General features: G+C 35.4%; 1 protein-coding gene across 4 annotated transcripts in view; it reads left to right on the plus strand.

Annotated features, from left to right (window-relative positions):
• PIBF1 (progesterone immunomodulatory binding factor 1) overlaps positions 1-17,402 on the plus strand; it is a 220,880-nt gene that overhangs the window by 155,423 nt on the left and 48,055 nt on the right. For 3 of the 4 annotated variants that reach the window (XM_082365951.1, XM_082365954.1, XM_082365952.1), the window contains 2 exons: positions 9,361-9,491; positions 15,822-15,906. In XM_082365951.1, the coding sequence (XP_082222077.1) occupies positions 9,361-9,491; positions 15,822-15,906 (216 nt within the window). Of the gene's footprint in view, positions 1-9,360; positions 9,492-11,710; positions 11,825-15,821; positions 15,907-17,402 lie in introns of those variants that run through there. The other variant, XM_082365955.1, reaches the window with a different exon arrangement.

Below are 17,402 nucleotides of genomic sequence, written 5' to 3' on the forward strand. Positions count from 1 at the left end.
GGACATGAGGAATAATTAAATTGTTGATGGGTGATAGTTTCATAAAGATTTAAAGTGAAGAGGCTGTTGGAACAAACAGTATTCATAGGTAATATGTGACATAATCAAAACACAATACCAGAAATTGCCCTTAACATGTATAAATTATCATTAATTATTGTCATTCTGTCTCTTATTCTTTGAGGTTCTGATGTAGAATTATATAGAAATTAACATTTTTATTTTAGTAATGATGAACATATATTTACCATGCAAAGGGCTGATTCATTACGTGGACAAAACATTAACTTTAATTGTATTAACAGTTCTGTGTCTAACCTTGCCAAGTGCTTAAACCAAGATGTCTTTGTTATAGTTCATTCTGGAAAAGAATTCAGTTACATGGATCCAGGACAATATACTAGAATTTATTCTTTAAGCCATCTTTTTAAAGGTTCACATACCAGGTCATATGAGTGTGTGTGTGTGCTCCAAATGCCAGCCACCACTGAAGAAAAACAATGACTTATTTATAAATTATATTCTGTTTACACATCAAACAAATAATATAATTGTTTAAACTTTTTCCCTTACTGGTGTGCCTTGATAATTCATAAATGACTGTAATTTTTTTCTTTCAAGAGCTATTACAAATCACACTGTAAATCCCTCCTTCCCCATCAGCATTGTTGTACAAGTGAACCACATTAGAATGAATCTCTCAGGGGCAACTTCCAGGGGGAAAGAAATTTAAAGCACTTGAACTTGAAAATTCCATTCTCTGACGCTAATCACCGGTCCTTCCAGCTCCCCAAGTCCTTTCATTCCCACTAAATCTGTGCTTTATTTGTACTTATTCGGAGTCCCAGACTCATAAACTCTTCGCATTCCCAATCTGTCAAGCCCCTCCTGGCTCCACTTTGCCTCCTAACCCAGCCTTGGACCTTATCAACCATCTGAGCACTACATTCACGAGCACTCGCCATTGCTTTGTTGCCAGATTCGTCCATCAGGCTTTTCTTGACATTCCCACCTTTAGCCTAGTCTCTTACGATCAGGTAGTTACTCTATCCACATTTAATGAAAGGGAGGAGAGGAGAGAAAATTCTTTGATTCTGTGTTAACGTACTGAAAATTTCTTGTGGAAATTTGTTACTTTGGCTGCTTAGAAGCATAACAAATTCATGTTGTTGAACATCAGCAAGGCCCTCATTCCTGTTGCCCGGTATTTTTATTTTTCTGGATCTATCCTGTTTCCCGTTATCTTTATTGCAGGTCACTTCCCCTTCCCCAAACCATCAATTCCATCATACATCTTTTCATTATTACAATTAGATCGTCTAAATTTATTTTCCTTGAGTCTTTTTCACCCAGGGATTTTTTTAGTCTCTTCACTTACTTTTTTTCCCCTGTGGTCCCTCTTCAAAAAATGAGCGCGAGTGCGCGTGTGCGTGTGTGTGTTAACATACATCACTTTCAAAACTTAACCGTTCTTTCTGTTCTTAATTCCTTCTTCTCTCTCCCCTCTTCCTTCAGCTATGCCCTTCCTCAGTGATCACCAATGACTTCCTAATTGTCAGTATTCTCGACTCAGTCCCCTGATCTATCTGTGGCATGACATTATTATAGATATTCTAGAAATTCTGTCCTCTCTTTGCTTTGCAACACCATTCTCCCTCATATGGCTCTTTAGTCTTCTTAGCTGATGTAGTCATCTTCTTCTAGACCTGGAATGTAGGTGTCCCTCATTGTCTGCCCTTTGCTCTGTTCTTACACCTCAGTGGTGATTCTCAAATGTTAGTGAGTGTAAGAATCATCTAAGATTTTTGTTGAAAATGTAGGTTTCTAAATCCTGCCCTCAGGGATTGTGATTAAGTAGGTCTAGAATGAAGCCCAGGAATCTGCATTTTTAACAAGCTAGTCTTGTGACTCTAATAAAAGTGATGCAGAAAAGAAATAATCCTCTGCAGTCCTATGTACTCCTGTGACTTCAGTCATCACTTCCGTGCTGATTACTTTCAAATATTTTAACACCCTCCTCTCATGAATTTCTCCTTATTATCTGGACCATACTCAGGACCAGCGCAGGGCTGACAGTCAGTGAGTACGCACTTGCTTTTGGTTATTAAAATAATAGGCTGTTTGCACAAACACTTGTAAACAGATGTTGCCCTCAGCCCACAAGTGTCATTCTGCCACCACAATCCTGTCTGTCCTGGTCCCTCTCCTAAGATCTTCTAGACCTCCCCATCTTCTGGCAACAAAAAAGTAACACCTGGAACCACAGAGTTTCTTCAGGATCCTGCCCCAGTGCAAAGGCTGGCATCCTAATTGGTTGAATTGTATCCATTAAATATTACCCCTGTTGAAGATGATGATGTCATTAACCATATAGGGACCTAGGAGAAGAAGCCAGCTTTTATGGGGAGGATGGCAAATTCAGCATGTGAGATGGTTTATGTGCAGTACTTTTACACCTACTAAAATAGTTGACTGGCGTGGCCTATAACAAGTCCAAGATCACAAGAGCTGTGCCTTCCAAATTTGACTGATCATCAGAATCTAAGGCCCAACCCTGAGAAATTTTGATTCATTGGGACCTGGGGCAGGGCCCAGAAGTCCATTTTTTTGACATTTCCCCCAGTGGTTCTGATGATTAGCTGGGTTTGAGAACTACTGCTGTGGACTGAGAACACAGAAAATTAGTACCAAAGTATTGCCCCCTACTGGAGCTCAAATAGGCATTTTCCATTCCATGGCATAATCAGAAAGATCAGGCAACAGGATATGTGGGTTTTTCAGCACAACTAATTACCACTACTAGAAGGTGTCACTTGTATATATTTTATACACAGAAAGCAACTCAATGTTAAATTCCATTCAGCAGAATGCATTTTGTCCCTGGTAAGAAAGAGTACCATTTCTAGGAGTTTCTTTGAAAATAAACTCCACAAGAAAAAAAATCCCACTTTTAGGAAAAACACAACAAATTGTAGTCACCTTCATATGTCTTTTAAATTTAAGAGAACGTATGTATTATAATCAGGTGTTGCTTTTCTCTGAATCATATGTACAGTTTATTGAAACAAAGGAGAAATAACGATTCTATAAAATGTTGTATCATGGGTTTAGTCTTGAGTCATTCATTACGTATATGATTCCTGAGTCACTAATTACTAAGGCTTTCCTATAAGGAAAAGATTACTAACAATAGGCAAAGTGAGCGACTGTGAAACTTTTTTTAATACTAATGATTATAGTTACAGAAAGATTTTTTTAACCATATTGGAGGAATTAAATTCTGTTAAGTTACACTGATTTCAAAAATAGATATTAACATCACTTTTCACTGAAAAACGTGTACTTTTCCCTGAGGAATGAAATTAAATTTGGGGGATTTAGAAGCTCACAAGCTTATAAAGAAACATTCTTAAAATTGACAGCACTATAGAAGTTTTATTATCTAGAGAGTGAGAAGTTTGTAGGTTGTATAGTAGAAATACATTCTGAAAGTAAGGCTTTTGACCCTTAATTTTGTTATAATACTAAAACCTAATATATGTAATTGCTGTAATGAGAAAAAAACGAACTAAATTAAGACTAATGACTGCTGTTATATTTTTTATGTAACTCAAGTTAGGTTTGATAAGTTTAAACATGGCTCATTCTAGACTACAGCTGACTACAATTTGAAATTGCCCTTAGTTCTTCCCTACCCCGCCCAATCCCCCCACCTGCACCCCGGACTATTCTGCACTTCGAAACACAAAACAACTTGTCAGTTCAGTTTATTCAGTTAGGGTCAGTTCTGTAAAAACAAAGTCATGTCAATTGTTTGATTTAATTGACTAGTGAAACTGGTTGTACAGGTAAGTAGAACTTAGTTTTTTTTTTGTCCAGCTGCATATTTGAATGTTCATAAAGTAACTTAGTAGAGTAATAAGATTCCAGTGACATTGTAATAGATTTTAAAGAATGATTACCAAAGCAAGGAAAAAGGACACTGAAACCCAAACTATAGAAAATATTTATGGTATTTTTTTCTTTATGGCTCTCCTTTCACTGTAATGAATTGTGTCCAAAAAAAGTCTTCTTTCCTTTCACTATTCATTTCTTATTCTTTGAGGAATTTTTTCCTGGGCTATACTTAATATAGCCATAACAAAAATGTCTAGTATAATTTAGATGAATAGTTTCCATAACTTTTATAAAGTGGTCCTCAAACTGTGTGCACATATCCTCTAACAGTTGGTCAGCCATCTCTTGGCTTCACTTTCCTCCTCATCTACCTGGACCTCATGCTTGATCACTTTCACAATGAATGTTTCTGCCCTTGATTCTTTCTGCCTTCCTCTCTACCTTCCACTATACCCATCCTGCTCTTCTCTCCACCTTCAGCTTCGAGGCTGCTAGTAACTCATTATTTTTTTTCCCTGTGAGAAGAAGACCAAAAAACTTGCAGTGCTACGGGCTTCCCTGGTGATGCAGTGGTTAAGAATCCGCCTGCCAATGCAAAGGACATGGGTTTGAGCCCTGGCCCGGGAAGATCCCACATGCCGCGGAGCAACTAAGCCCGTGCGCCACAGCTACTGAGCCTGAGCTCTAGAGCCCATGAGCCACAACTACTGAGTCCACGTGCCACAACTACTGAAGCCTGCACACCTAGAGCCCGTGCTCCGCAACAAGAGAAGCCACGACAATGAGAAGCCCACACACCGCAACGAAGCGTAGCCCCCGCTCACTGCAACTAGAGAAAGCCCACGCGCAGCAACAAGGACCCAACACAGCCAAAAATTAATTAATTAATTAATTAATTTTTTTAAAAATTGCAGTGCTAAAATAAATATGTTTAGATCTTAATTTGAAAAAAAATGTATAGAACTTGTAAATGTAGTTTATTTGAGAAGGAAATAGAAATAATTTCTTGTCCTAGAAAAACAGCAAATCTTTAGCCTCAAACTTGTTAGGGATTGTAAAGAAAAGAGGAAAAAAATTTTTTTTCATATAAAAAGCTAGAATTTTTTTGTCAAAGAACATTTAAGTTCATAAAGCAGGAATTTTATAATTTTTTATTCTGCATAATAAAATACTCCCTTCCCCGCCCCCTCGTCCTTATAATAATAGATATCCACCACTTTTGTTCTTATTGTTCAGTTTTTGCATATCCAACTTTAGAATACCTTTTTTGAGAACTTATTATGTACCAAAGTAGGGGCCTCCTGATACTGACAGTGCTGTGTTTAGTCCTATTCTAGCATACATTTCATACTTGCTTAGGAGAAAAAGAGTAAACACAAAGAAACAAAAAGAAAACTAAGGTTGGGACTTCCCTGGTGGCCCAGGGGTTGGGAGTCTGCCTGCCAATGCAGGGGACACAGGTTTGAGCCCTGGTCAGGGAAGATCCCACATGCCGCGGAGCAACTGAGCCCATGCACCACAACGAAGAGTAGCCCCTGCTCGCTGCAACTAGAGAAAGCCCGCACGCAGCAGTGAAGACCCAATGCAGCCAAAAATAAGTTGATTAATTAATTTTTTTAAAAAAACAAAAACTAAGGTTGGTTGAGTATATAAAATGATAAAATCCTTTAGAAAGAACTTTACTCTTATGTGTCAAGAGTATTACATAGTTATACCCCTTTAACCTTAGTGCATCTTCTGTTCTGAAAAAATTTAACGAACAAAATTTAAGGAACAAAATTCCCTGGGGGCGCAGTGGATAGAACTCTGAGCTCCCAATGCAGGGGGCCTGGGTTCAATCCCTGGTCAGGGAACTAGATCACATGCCACAGCTAAGGAGGCAGCGAGCTGCAGCTCAGGAGCCCAGTGCTGCAACTAAGGAGCCCTCCTGCCGCAACTAAGGAGCCCTCCTGCCGCAACTAAGGAGCCTGCCCAGCGCAACCAAATAAATAAATATGAGAAAAAGATAAAACATCTACAATACAAAACCAGTTTGTTTTAGCATTATTTATACTAGTCAAAAATTGATAGCATCCTAAATGTTTACTAGTATAAACAATGTAATTAAATTGTAGCACATTGGCTTACTAGACAGTTTTGTAACCATTAAAAATACAAAAATATAAATGAAGGTATTCTAACAGCCTGGAAGAATGATTATGATATAAGGTAAAGTAAAAAACAATAATATAAAGTTGTACATAGTATACAACATAGTATATATACAACTATATACATAGTATACAACTATACTAAGTTGTACATAGTATACTAACATTGAACAATCCAGAAAGGAACTAAAACAATTTCATTTATAAAATAAAATAGAAATAAATTTGATCAAAGGGGAGAAAGACTTGTACACTGAAAACTACAAAACATTCCTGAAATAAATTAAAGAAGACCTAATAAATGGAAAGACATCCCAGGCTAATGGATTAGAAGACTTAAGATTGTTTTTTGGTTGGTTGGTTGGTTGGTTGGTTGGTTTTGGGTTTTTTTTTTTTAATTTTTTAAATTGAGGTATCATTGGTTTACAACATTGTATAAGTTTGAGGTATACAACATAGTGATTCACAATTTTTAAAGATTATACTCCATTTATATTTATTATAAAATATTGGCTATATTTCCTGTGGTGTACAATATATTCTTGTAGCTTTTTCTTTTTTTTTTTTGGCTGCTCAGCTTGTGAGATCTTAGTTCCCCAACCAGGGATTGAACCTGGGCCCTCAGCAGTGAGAGCGTGGACTCCTAACCACTGGATCGCCAGGGAGTTCCCACTTATTTATTTTATACCTACTAGTTTGTATCTCCCCTACCCCTCTCTTCCCCCTCTCTCCACTGATAACCACTAGTTTCTTTTCTATATCTGAGAGTCTTTTTCTTTTTTGTTATATTCACTAGTTTGTTGTATTCTTTAGATTCCACAGATAAATAACATTATAGTATTTGTCTTTCTCTGTCTGACTTATTTCACTAAGCATAATACCTTCCAAGTCCATCCATGGTGTTGCCAATGGCAAAATTTCGTTCTTTTTTATGGCTGAGTAGTATTCCATTATATATATATATATATATATATATATATATATATATATATATATATATATATACCCCACATCTTCTTTATCCATTCATCTGTTGATGGACACTTAGGTTGCTTCCATGTCTTGCCTATTGTAAGTAATGCTACTGTGAGTATTGGGGGGTGTGTATCTTTTCAAATTAGAGTTTTCATCTTTTCTGGATATATGCCCAGGAATAGGATTGCTGGATCATATGGTAGTTCTATTTTTAGTTTTTTAAGGAACCTCCAGACTGTTCTCCATAGTGGCTGTATCAATTTACATTCCCACCAACAGTGCACGAGGGTTCCCTTTTCTCCACATCCTCTCCAACATTTGTTATTTGTGGTCTTTTTGATGATAGCTGTTCTGACAGGTGTGAGGTGGTATCTTACTGTGATTTTGATTTACATTTCTCAGATGATTAGCAATGTTGAACATCTTTTCATGTACCTGTTAGCCATCTGTATGTAGAAGACTTAATATTGTTAAGATAGATAACAGTACCACCCAAAACAACTTACAGATTCAGTGCAGTCTGTATCAGAATCCCAAAGGCATGTTTTTGCAGCAATAGAAAAACCCATTCTAAAATTCTTGTGGAATTTCAGATGACCCCAAGTAGCCAGAACAATCTTGAAAAACAAAAGTTGAAAAACTCATACTTTCAGATTTTAAAATTTACTGTGAAGTTACAGTAATTACAACAGTGTTGTGCTGGCATAAGGATAGACATATAAGACTGATGGACTAGAATAGAGAGCCCAGAAGTAAATCTCGCATATATGGTTAATGGTTTTTTCAGTAAGGTTGCCGAGATCACTCAATGGAGAAAAGACAGTCTTTTCAACAAATGGTGCTGGTAAAATTGGATATCTACGTGTAAAAGATTGAAATTAGACCCATGTCTTACACTATATACAAAAATTAACTCAAAATGGATCAGAGTCCTAAATTTCAAAAAGAAAGGTATAAAACTCATAGAAGAAAACATAGGAGAAAATCTTTATGACCTTGGATTTGGCAGTGGTTTCTTTAAAATGACACCAAAAGTATGGACAACAAAAGAAAAGTAGGTAAGTTGGATTTCATCAAAATTAAAAACTTTTGTGATCCAAAGGGCAGTATCAAGATAGTGAAAAGACAACCCACAGAACAGGAGAAAATATTTGCAAATCATATAGCTAATAAGGGCTTAATATCCATAATATATAAAGAACTCCTACAATTCAACAGTAAAAAAAAGAAAAAAAGAGACAGCCTAACTAAAATATGGGCAAAAGACCTGAATAGACATTTCTCCAAAGAGGATATACAAATGGCCAATAGGCACATAAAATAACTTTGTTGGCGAGGATGTGGAGAAATTGGAACCAAGTGCATTGCTGGTAGGAATGTAAAATGATGCAGCCACTATGAAAAGCAGCTGGCAGTTCCTCAAAAAGTTAAATATAGAATTATCATATGACCTAGCAATTCCACTCCACTCCTAGGTAGATACCCAAAGGAATTGAAAACAGGGACTCAAAACAGATATTTATACACCACAACATTAGTCACAATAGCCAAAAAGTGGAAACAACACAAGTATCCACCAACAGATGAATGAATAAACAAAATATACAATAAACATACGTTGGAATATTATTTAGCCATAAAAAGGAATGAAGTTCTGATACATGGTACAACATGGATGAACCTTGAAAACATTACAATAAGTGAATTAAGCAGACAAAAAATGACAAATATCATATGATTCCACTTACATGAGGTATCTAGAATAAGCAAATACATACAGACAGAGAGAATAGCGGTTTCCAGGAACTGGGGGATAAGGGGAGTGTTTTTGCTTAATGTGTATAGAGTTTCTGTTTGGGTTGATGAAAATGTTCTGAAAATAGATACTAGTGATGGTTACACATCAAGAATGTACTTAATGCCCCTGAATTGTGCACTGTAAAATGGATAAAATGGTAAATTTTATGTTGTTTATATCTTAAACATAATTGTTTAAAATTTTAATTATACATAGTGATTTAGGTGCGTAAATTATACATAGTGGTTTAGGTACATAAGTAAAGATGGAAGGGAATATGAAGACATGAAAAATTACTAAATTAACATTTGATTATATTATTTTGAGTAAAAATAAAGTTCAAATAAAAGTTTCATTTTTAGTTAAAGAATAGTTACGTTGATTAATAATTTTTAAAACCTTCGAATTTATACAGGAAGGGCTTTTCAGAGTAATTCATATAAGGGAGAGTTGGTGTACTGTATCTGTGCTAGATCATTTTGAACAATTTTAGTTTCTTATAAAATTGTCTAGATTTTAATGAAATCTGTTTTTCTTTAGCTTGACAGGGCCAATTCTCTGTTAAACCAGACTCAGCAACCTTACAGGTATCTCATTGAATCGGTGCGTCAGAGAGATTCTAAGATTGATTCACTGAAGGAGTGTATTACCCAACTTGAGAAAGACGTCAGGTAAACCATCTACAAATCTTTTATTTAAGTAATAAAGGCATTGTAAGCACAATACTGCTATAGATGAATTCAGGTTGGAAATTGTGAAGAAAAAATTGAAATAACGAAGGGAGTCTTAAATGTAATGAGTTCAATTTCTCTTAGAAAAACTAAGTCACATCACATTAAGGTGTTCACAAACAGATAAAATGTATACATTTACTTAGATTCATGTTGACTTTACCAAGGAATTTTTAGGCTTTTCTTCCCCTGCCCCTTTACGTGAAGTAAACCATGAATTACCTCGATGTAAATAAATTCCTTTCACTTCCTTAGATTGAAATTGTTTTCTTACGTGACATCTCATCCAAAAGACTTGCTCCACTGAATAATCATTCAAATTCTTTACCTGTTCATCTATATGATCATTTTAGTCTTTTTAAGTAACAGTAGAAGAATGATGCTATAGACAGAAAGAGGTTTTAATTCATGGATGCTTAGTTAGTTGGCTAGTTATCTAGTTATTAGATTTTAAGATTACTTAGAATAAGTAATTAAATAAATTATCAACCAATTCATAAAGGTAGAAGCGAAGAATTAGATGGGAGAGAAAATTCTTAAATTAAGGAATTAGAAAAGGTAGTTTATTGAAAAATATAGTTATTGGAGAAGATAGCTATTAAATTCAGGTTTCCTAAGATATATAACCAAAAATATAAAACTGCTGTAATTAACTCCAAACTGTGAGTGTTCTTTTTGATAAATCAGAATAGTTATCTTTTCCTCTCGTTTCTACCCCACCAAAATAATTGGTCCAAAACTTTATTCCTGATCATAATTTTTGACAATATAATAAAGTAATTTTAAATCACATTTATGTTTTAAATGTCAACATAAATAGCAATTTATTTTTAGATTAATTTTAAAGTTAAAATTAATATTTAGAATATTCATAACCAGCATTAATAAATCAATTCAGTGAATTAATTAAACAGTTCTATAAATAGCTGTTGGGAGCAATAGAAATTATGTCTCATCATTCACTGGAGACTTGGTTATCTTAGGGAAATGAGGAAAGAACCCCAAAGAGAACCTTTTCTTTCCATATTATATATTTGATATATTTGAAATTTTATATAGTGTTTTGTCTTACCTTTGTAATCTTGGAGCAGAGATATATAAAAGGCCTGTGGAAAAAATTACCTCTTTCACAGTTACCTTCAAGTAAGTTTATTTGAATATTTATTTTACTAAGAACTAGGAAAGCTGAAAATGTTTAATATAGAGAAAAATAATAGCCAGCTACAGGAGAAAATTGTAATGATGAACAAATTCAGCCCTAGAGAAATTTAGCAAGTTGTCATCTAAAAACATATTAGTTTTGTGATAGGGCCAAAATTTGAATCCAGATCTGTCTGCTTTCTAATTCCATACTCTTAACCATTATGTTATACTGCCTCCCTATGTTCTAATCTGAATAAGGGATAATTTTTCTTTAACTAATGTAATTAAGGAAGAGAAGCAAAAAAAAAATAGTGTAGAATACTGGTTAAAAGGAAGGCTTTTAATGAGTTGATAATTGTTGAGGCTGGGTGACAGATACATGGGGGCTTGTTACAGTTTCTCTCTTGAAATATGTCATAATAAAAAAAAAAAATTGCCTATCTGCATTGTCCAGTATGGTAGCTGCTAGCTACATGTGGCTATTGGGCATGTGAAATATGGTTAGTGTTACTGAGGAACTAAAATTTTAATTTTATTTGAATTAAATTAATATTAATTTTCATTGCCACTTGTGGCTAGCTAATAGCTATGGTACTGGACCCTATAGCCAGTTTTCTCATCTGTGAAATGAGAGTGGCACCAACAGCACCTAATTCACATGGTTATTCAGAGGATTAAATGATATAACCTTTGTAATATATATAGCACTATTCCTACACATTATTAAAAATGCTTTTTAAATGTTTGCTATTATTAGTATTGTCTTATATTTAACACATTTTTATGTTGAAAATTATCTTTGAAGTGAGAAATAACATTTCTCAAAATATGCTGAATTTTGACAAAAATTAGGACACCCTTAATTACAGCAACAGTAATCACAACAACTATGCCAATTATGGAATTAAACAAAAAAAAATATTTTATGTGCTAAACCTCTGAGGCCTTTAAAGCTGTCTGTGTCTCATATATTTACTGTATACTATTTTAGTAGATTCTGAACTAATATTTCACAGGATATGAAGTCTTGCTCTTCACTGAAGCAACTATCTTCTAATGTGGAAAGTTAAGGTGCTTTCAGTATTTTAATTATGGCTTGTGAGATGCTGTAGCTGTACCCTGATGACGTGAATGAAAGGATGTGATGCCATACAATACAATCAACAAGTCAGATACAACAGGTTAGATCACATTTCTATCTACCGTCACCCTGACTCTGAGCCAACGGCATTTCAAATAGAGTAGAATTATCCTGGGCTTTGACTACACGTCAGCCTGATTTCTCTTCTCATGGTAAATGTGGCTGTAAAATGTAGATATTAATGTGAACATCAAGGGGTAGTTGTGAAAATTAAATGAAGTAACATATATAAAAAGCTTCCGGCACACAGGAGAAGCTCAGTAAATGTTACCTCCCTTCCTCTTGTCCTTCATTAATTCGAAATTTAAACATTCGATGAACCATCCAAAAAGATGGCTAAGTGATTATGTTCCTTGATAATTCCTGTTTCTTTTTGCTGGGTGTGGATTTTAATTGTAAAGAATACTTACATTAACTGATTAATTTGTAAATGTTTCTCTAGCTTATACAATAAAAGCTCTTTAAAGAACTGAATATAAATTTTATCATTTTCTTACAAAATAAAACAATATCACTATATCACACCCACAACTTGCCAATTTAGCCATCGATACAATTTATTCAATGCCTAGAAAGATTAGCGTAAACATGCACTAAAATGAAATCATGATAAACATGTTAAAAGCTAACATTTGAGATATCACTACTAACTGTCATGGACGTAATACTCTGTTCTAAAAGTAGTACTTTTAACTCTCCTCCACCAATCCACAAGAGACAATCTGGGTTATATTGTTTGATCTGTAGTTCAGGACCAAAGGAAGCATGGAAAGAGAATAATTAGCATAAGTTTTCTTTCTCTGTTTTCAGTTCTCCATTTATCATTAACTAGTCATTTAGGAAGAAAAGACTACTTAGACGCTTATAAGGCTAGGCCAGAGTATATTGATCCAGGAAGTTAAAGAACAATATATCAGGAATATGTTTTCATATAGCAGGTGAAACAGAGCCATAAACATGAATTTCTGAGTAATAATTAACAGTGAATTGAACAATTATGGGTGTAATATACCATTCACGGTAGACGTGCTTATAAGGAGATTTGTTTTGTAGTTGCTTTATGAGTCACGCATAGAAGCTTTGTATTTTTAAAGGGAAGTTTCCACTGTTATGAAATGTCTTATGGAGACTAAACTTCTATTGAGTAATTACTTTGTGTGGAAGAACACAGAGTATAATAATCATCGTATTCAGTTTTAGAGACCCATGTGCTGAAGGTAGTCTCCCTTGTAATTTAAGGAAGAGAAGGCTAAGACTTCGAAAATATATATCCAAGTATTGTCTGTGGAGCCAACGTCTTGCAAATAGAACTGAGTTGCTTTGTCAACCAGTTTATCCACTTACCTTTTATTCCATGTTATATGGTTAGCTTTGTTATTTAAATATGGAATACTTACTTTATTCTGAAAAAATTAAACACTACATATAAAGCATTTCTAATGAATTATTCAGTCAAAATCCTTCAATTACATCAACATTCCGTTCCTATTACACTACACTTTACTTAATGGGCCTATTGGTATTTGAGAGCCTATGTGTGTGTGTCTGTGTGTCTGTGTATGTGTTTGTGCGTGCGTGCGCACCCATGTATGTACTGCATGTGAGCGCATGTTTACATTCTGCGTCTATGTGGGTACATGTATATATGCATGTATATGAACACATCTGTTCCTCGAATATTCCTATTCGTATTTACTGAACATTTATTTTCACTTTGAAAAATATTTTGGGGGCTTCCCTGGTGGCTCAGTGGTTAAGAATCCACCCACCAGTGCAGGGGACACAGGTTCGAGCCCTGGTCCGGGAAGATCCCAGATGCCACAGAGCAACTAAGCCCGCACGCCGCAACTACTGAGCCCACGTGCCGCAACTACTGAGCCCATGCGCCACAACTACTGAAGCCTGCATGCTCTAGAGCCTGTGCTCTGCAACAAGAGAAGCCACCACAGTGAGAAGCCCGTGTGCTGCAACGAAGAGTAGCCCCTGCCTGCCGCAACTAGAGAAAGCCCGCATGCAGCAACGAAGACCCAACACAGCCAAAAAATAATAGAAAAATAAAAGAAAGAAAAAGAGAAAGAAAAATATTTTGTCTTCAGTGTGATCCTAGCTAAAGATAGAATTTTAAAGTTACAGAAACACCTGATCTTTACCATGCTTTGGGGGACTCGAGCAGAGCACAGCACTCAGTTTCCTTTTTATCGTCTAGTTCTTTTCAACTCCTCGGCTCAGTAGGATCTCTGACGCCTAACTCCAAAAGCCAGTTTGTTTTTGTGCTGAGCTGCTTACCTTTATTGACATTTAATTACTGTTTTCCTCGGATGACTGTTTCTCATCTAAATTAGTAAAACGATATAGCATTTTGTAGAGTTTTATGTGTTCAGTGTTTTATATAATCATTCATTAGATAATTCACATGTCCCTTTGACATACATGAGTATTATTTTCCACTTTTACAGATGTGAAAACAGGTTCAGTGGGGTGGTATGAGTCGTGCTTTATACCACACAGTTGAGTCAGTGGCACAGTTGGAAACTGAAGTCAGAGCTGCATCTCGTCTTTCTTCTCAGAGGACAAACTCTGATGCTTCCTTGGGGAAGTTCTCAATTAGTAGGAAGGAGGAAAATGTACATTTTTTTACTCTTAAGTCCTTGGAATTACCAGTGCTTTCAGAATACCTACTACTATTCACTGAGTTTAAAAAAACTTCTCCCTGATACTTTGAAAATTGGTGGCGTCCTATTTTCTCAAAGTATAACTTAAAACATCTTACCTGTTCAGCAAAACAATTCTCATTAATTTTACCTTTACAGATTTTGTTTTGACATTCAAGGAATGATGTTGCTTCAGTTCGTTGTTGCTTTTCTTAATCCTTGTAGTGCTGGCTGAGTAGACTCATCCGAGTGGCTTTCAAAGAATATTTTATTTAATGGTTCTAAATATTTTTATATGTTGAATAATCAAACTCCGGACAGTATAAGGCAGGCCTCAAATATTTATGTTTTAAAATATTAACATGTCCTTACAATTAGGCTTCTCACCCTTTCCTATCAGAAGATAGGTCATTTCAAAGAGAAATTCACAATGCAGACTTAGAAGTTGAAGATTGAACTAAGAATTTGGAGACAAAAATTGTTTCCCCGAGTTTACTGTAGATCAAATATCTGATTCATTTATCTCACTCAGTTATATACCTGGTAATTTAGTATGTGATAAATTATAAAATACTACTTTCAGTTTTAAGGATAAATGTTATAATTTGACTTTCAGTGTCTCAAATTTTAATATGGTGCCCATACGTACTTTCTTTTTACCTTTTATATAAGTCCCACTTCATCTTTTTACGTTTCAGGAGCAACCAGTCATCTTTAAAACACCAATTTTATGCCCCTACTAGGCAGGAAAGTATTCTCAGAAAACACCTCAGTTGCATTGTCAAATAGTTGTTAAAAGAAAAAGTATTCTTGGGGCTTCCCTGGTGGCGCAGTGGTTGAGAATCTGCCTGCCAATGCAGGGGACACGGGTTCGAGCCCTGGTCTGGGAAGATCCCACATGCCGCGGAGCAACTAGGCCCGTGAGCCACAACTACTGAGCCTGCGCGTCTGGAGCCTGTGCTCCGCAACGAGAGAGGCCGCGATAATGAGAGGCCCGTGCGCCGCGATGAAGAGTGGCCCCCACTTGCCACAACTAGAGAAAGTCCTCGCACAGAAATGAAGACCCAACACAACCATAAATAAATAAATAAATAAATAAAATTTAAAAAAAGAAACATTTAAAAAAAAAAGAAAAAGAAAAAGTATTCTTATAAAATAGCTAGGCCAATATTGAATCAAACATTGTAGTCACTGATCTGATATCTTTATGAACTATAAATTTAATTTTTCTTTAATTCAAACCATCAGATTTAGTCGTTTGCTATTTATTATTTGTTAATTAAATTTATATTAGTATGACAACTTTTAAAAACTTTGTGGGTTTTTTTTTTCCAGCAATTTAAATAAAGAAAAGTCAGCTTTGCAGCACATGAAGAATCAAATGGCATTAGATTTGGAACAACTTCTAAATCATCGTGAGGTACTTTTTCCATTTTGTCATAATTTTTACCACCGTAGGCTTTTTCAAAATCATATTGGGTTAAGATTATTGGATCCCAGTAGTCTGTGTTCATTATGAGTTAATTCTTATTCCCAGAATGCTCCTTCCTGATGGCCCCTATTGCCTTGTTAATATCTCTGTCATTGAATTTCCATGTTATTTAATAATTATCTGTCTCATCCCTTTCTCCCTCTAGACAGTAAATTTCTTTTTTTTTTTTTTTAATATTTTATTTATTTGGCTGCGTCGGGTCTTAGTTGTGGCATGCAGGATCTTTAGTTGTGGCATGCGGGATATTTTAGTTGTGGCATGTGGGCTCTTAGTTGCAGCATGTGGGATCTAGTTCCATGACCAGGGATCAGACCCAGGCTCCCTGCATTGGGAGTGCTGAGTCTTTGCCCCTGGACCACCAGGGGAAGTCCCTAGACAGTACATTTCTTTAGTGTACCTCTGTCTTATTCATCATTGTATGGCCAGTGCCTGGTGTACAATATTTGTATTGAACTTTAAAATTCATAAGTTTTCTTTTAATTTGTTCCTCACTAAAAGTATTTTAAAGGTAATAGAATCCCTATTTTATAAAAAAAGAAAATCAGTTTTTGGTGGCTTCCCCAGAGCCAGGTGGTAACTAAGAGATAACCCCAGGTTTTTTTCTCATTTTTTTAAGTCAGATTTACTGAGATATGATATACAATAAAATTTACCCTTTCCAGCGTACGTTTCTATGATTTTTGACTAATGCATACAGTTGTGTAACCATCACCACAATCAATACGTAAAATTGTTCCATCACCCCAGAAAACTCCCTCTTGACCCCTTTGTAGTGACCCTTTTCCCTAACTCCAGTTGATCTGTTTTCTATCCCTATAGTTTTGCCCTTTTTCAACAAAAGGTATTATCCTTTCACAGAATGTCAAATAAATAAAATTATTAGTCAGTCTCGGTTTTTTCACTTACCATAAAACAGATTCATCTATGTTGTTGTAAATATTAGTTATTTGTCCTAATTTTTATTGCTGAGTAGTATTCCATTGTATGGATATACCACAGTTTGTTAATCCATTCACCAGCTGATGGACATTTGAGTTGTTTTCATTTGGGAGCGCCCATAAATAAAGCTGCTGTACACAATTGTGTATGTATTTTTGTGTAAATATAAGTTTCCATTTCTCTTGGTATATACGAGGAGCAGGACTGCTGGGTCATATGGAAAGTGTGTGTTTCATGTTGTAAGAAACTGCCAGACTATTTTCCAAAGTGACTGTATCTTTTGCATTCCCACCAGCAGTGAATGAGAGTTCCAGTTGCTTTGCATCCTCGCCAGCAGTTGGTACCGTTAAGCCTAGTTTTTTAATCCGTGAATTTTTTCCACTGTACTATCACTGCCTTGTCTTAGCCATGTTTTTACCGTTTTGCTGTCCTAACAGAGAAAAAATGCTCAAAACAGATCATTGGTTTTATGAGTATCCTGAAGA

This window comes from Balaenoptera borealis (assembly GCF_965194805.1).
Source record: "Balaenoptera borealis genome assembly, chromosome: 18".
Lineage (NCBI taxonomy): Eukaryota > Metazoa > Chordata > Mammalia > Artiodactyla > Balaenopteridae > Balaenoptera > Balaenoptera borealis.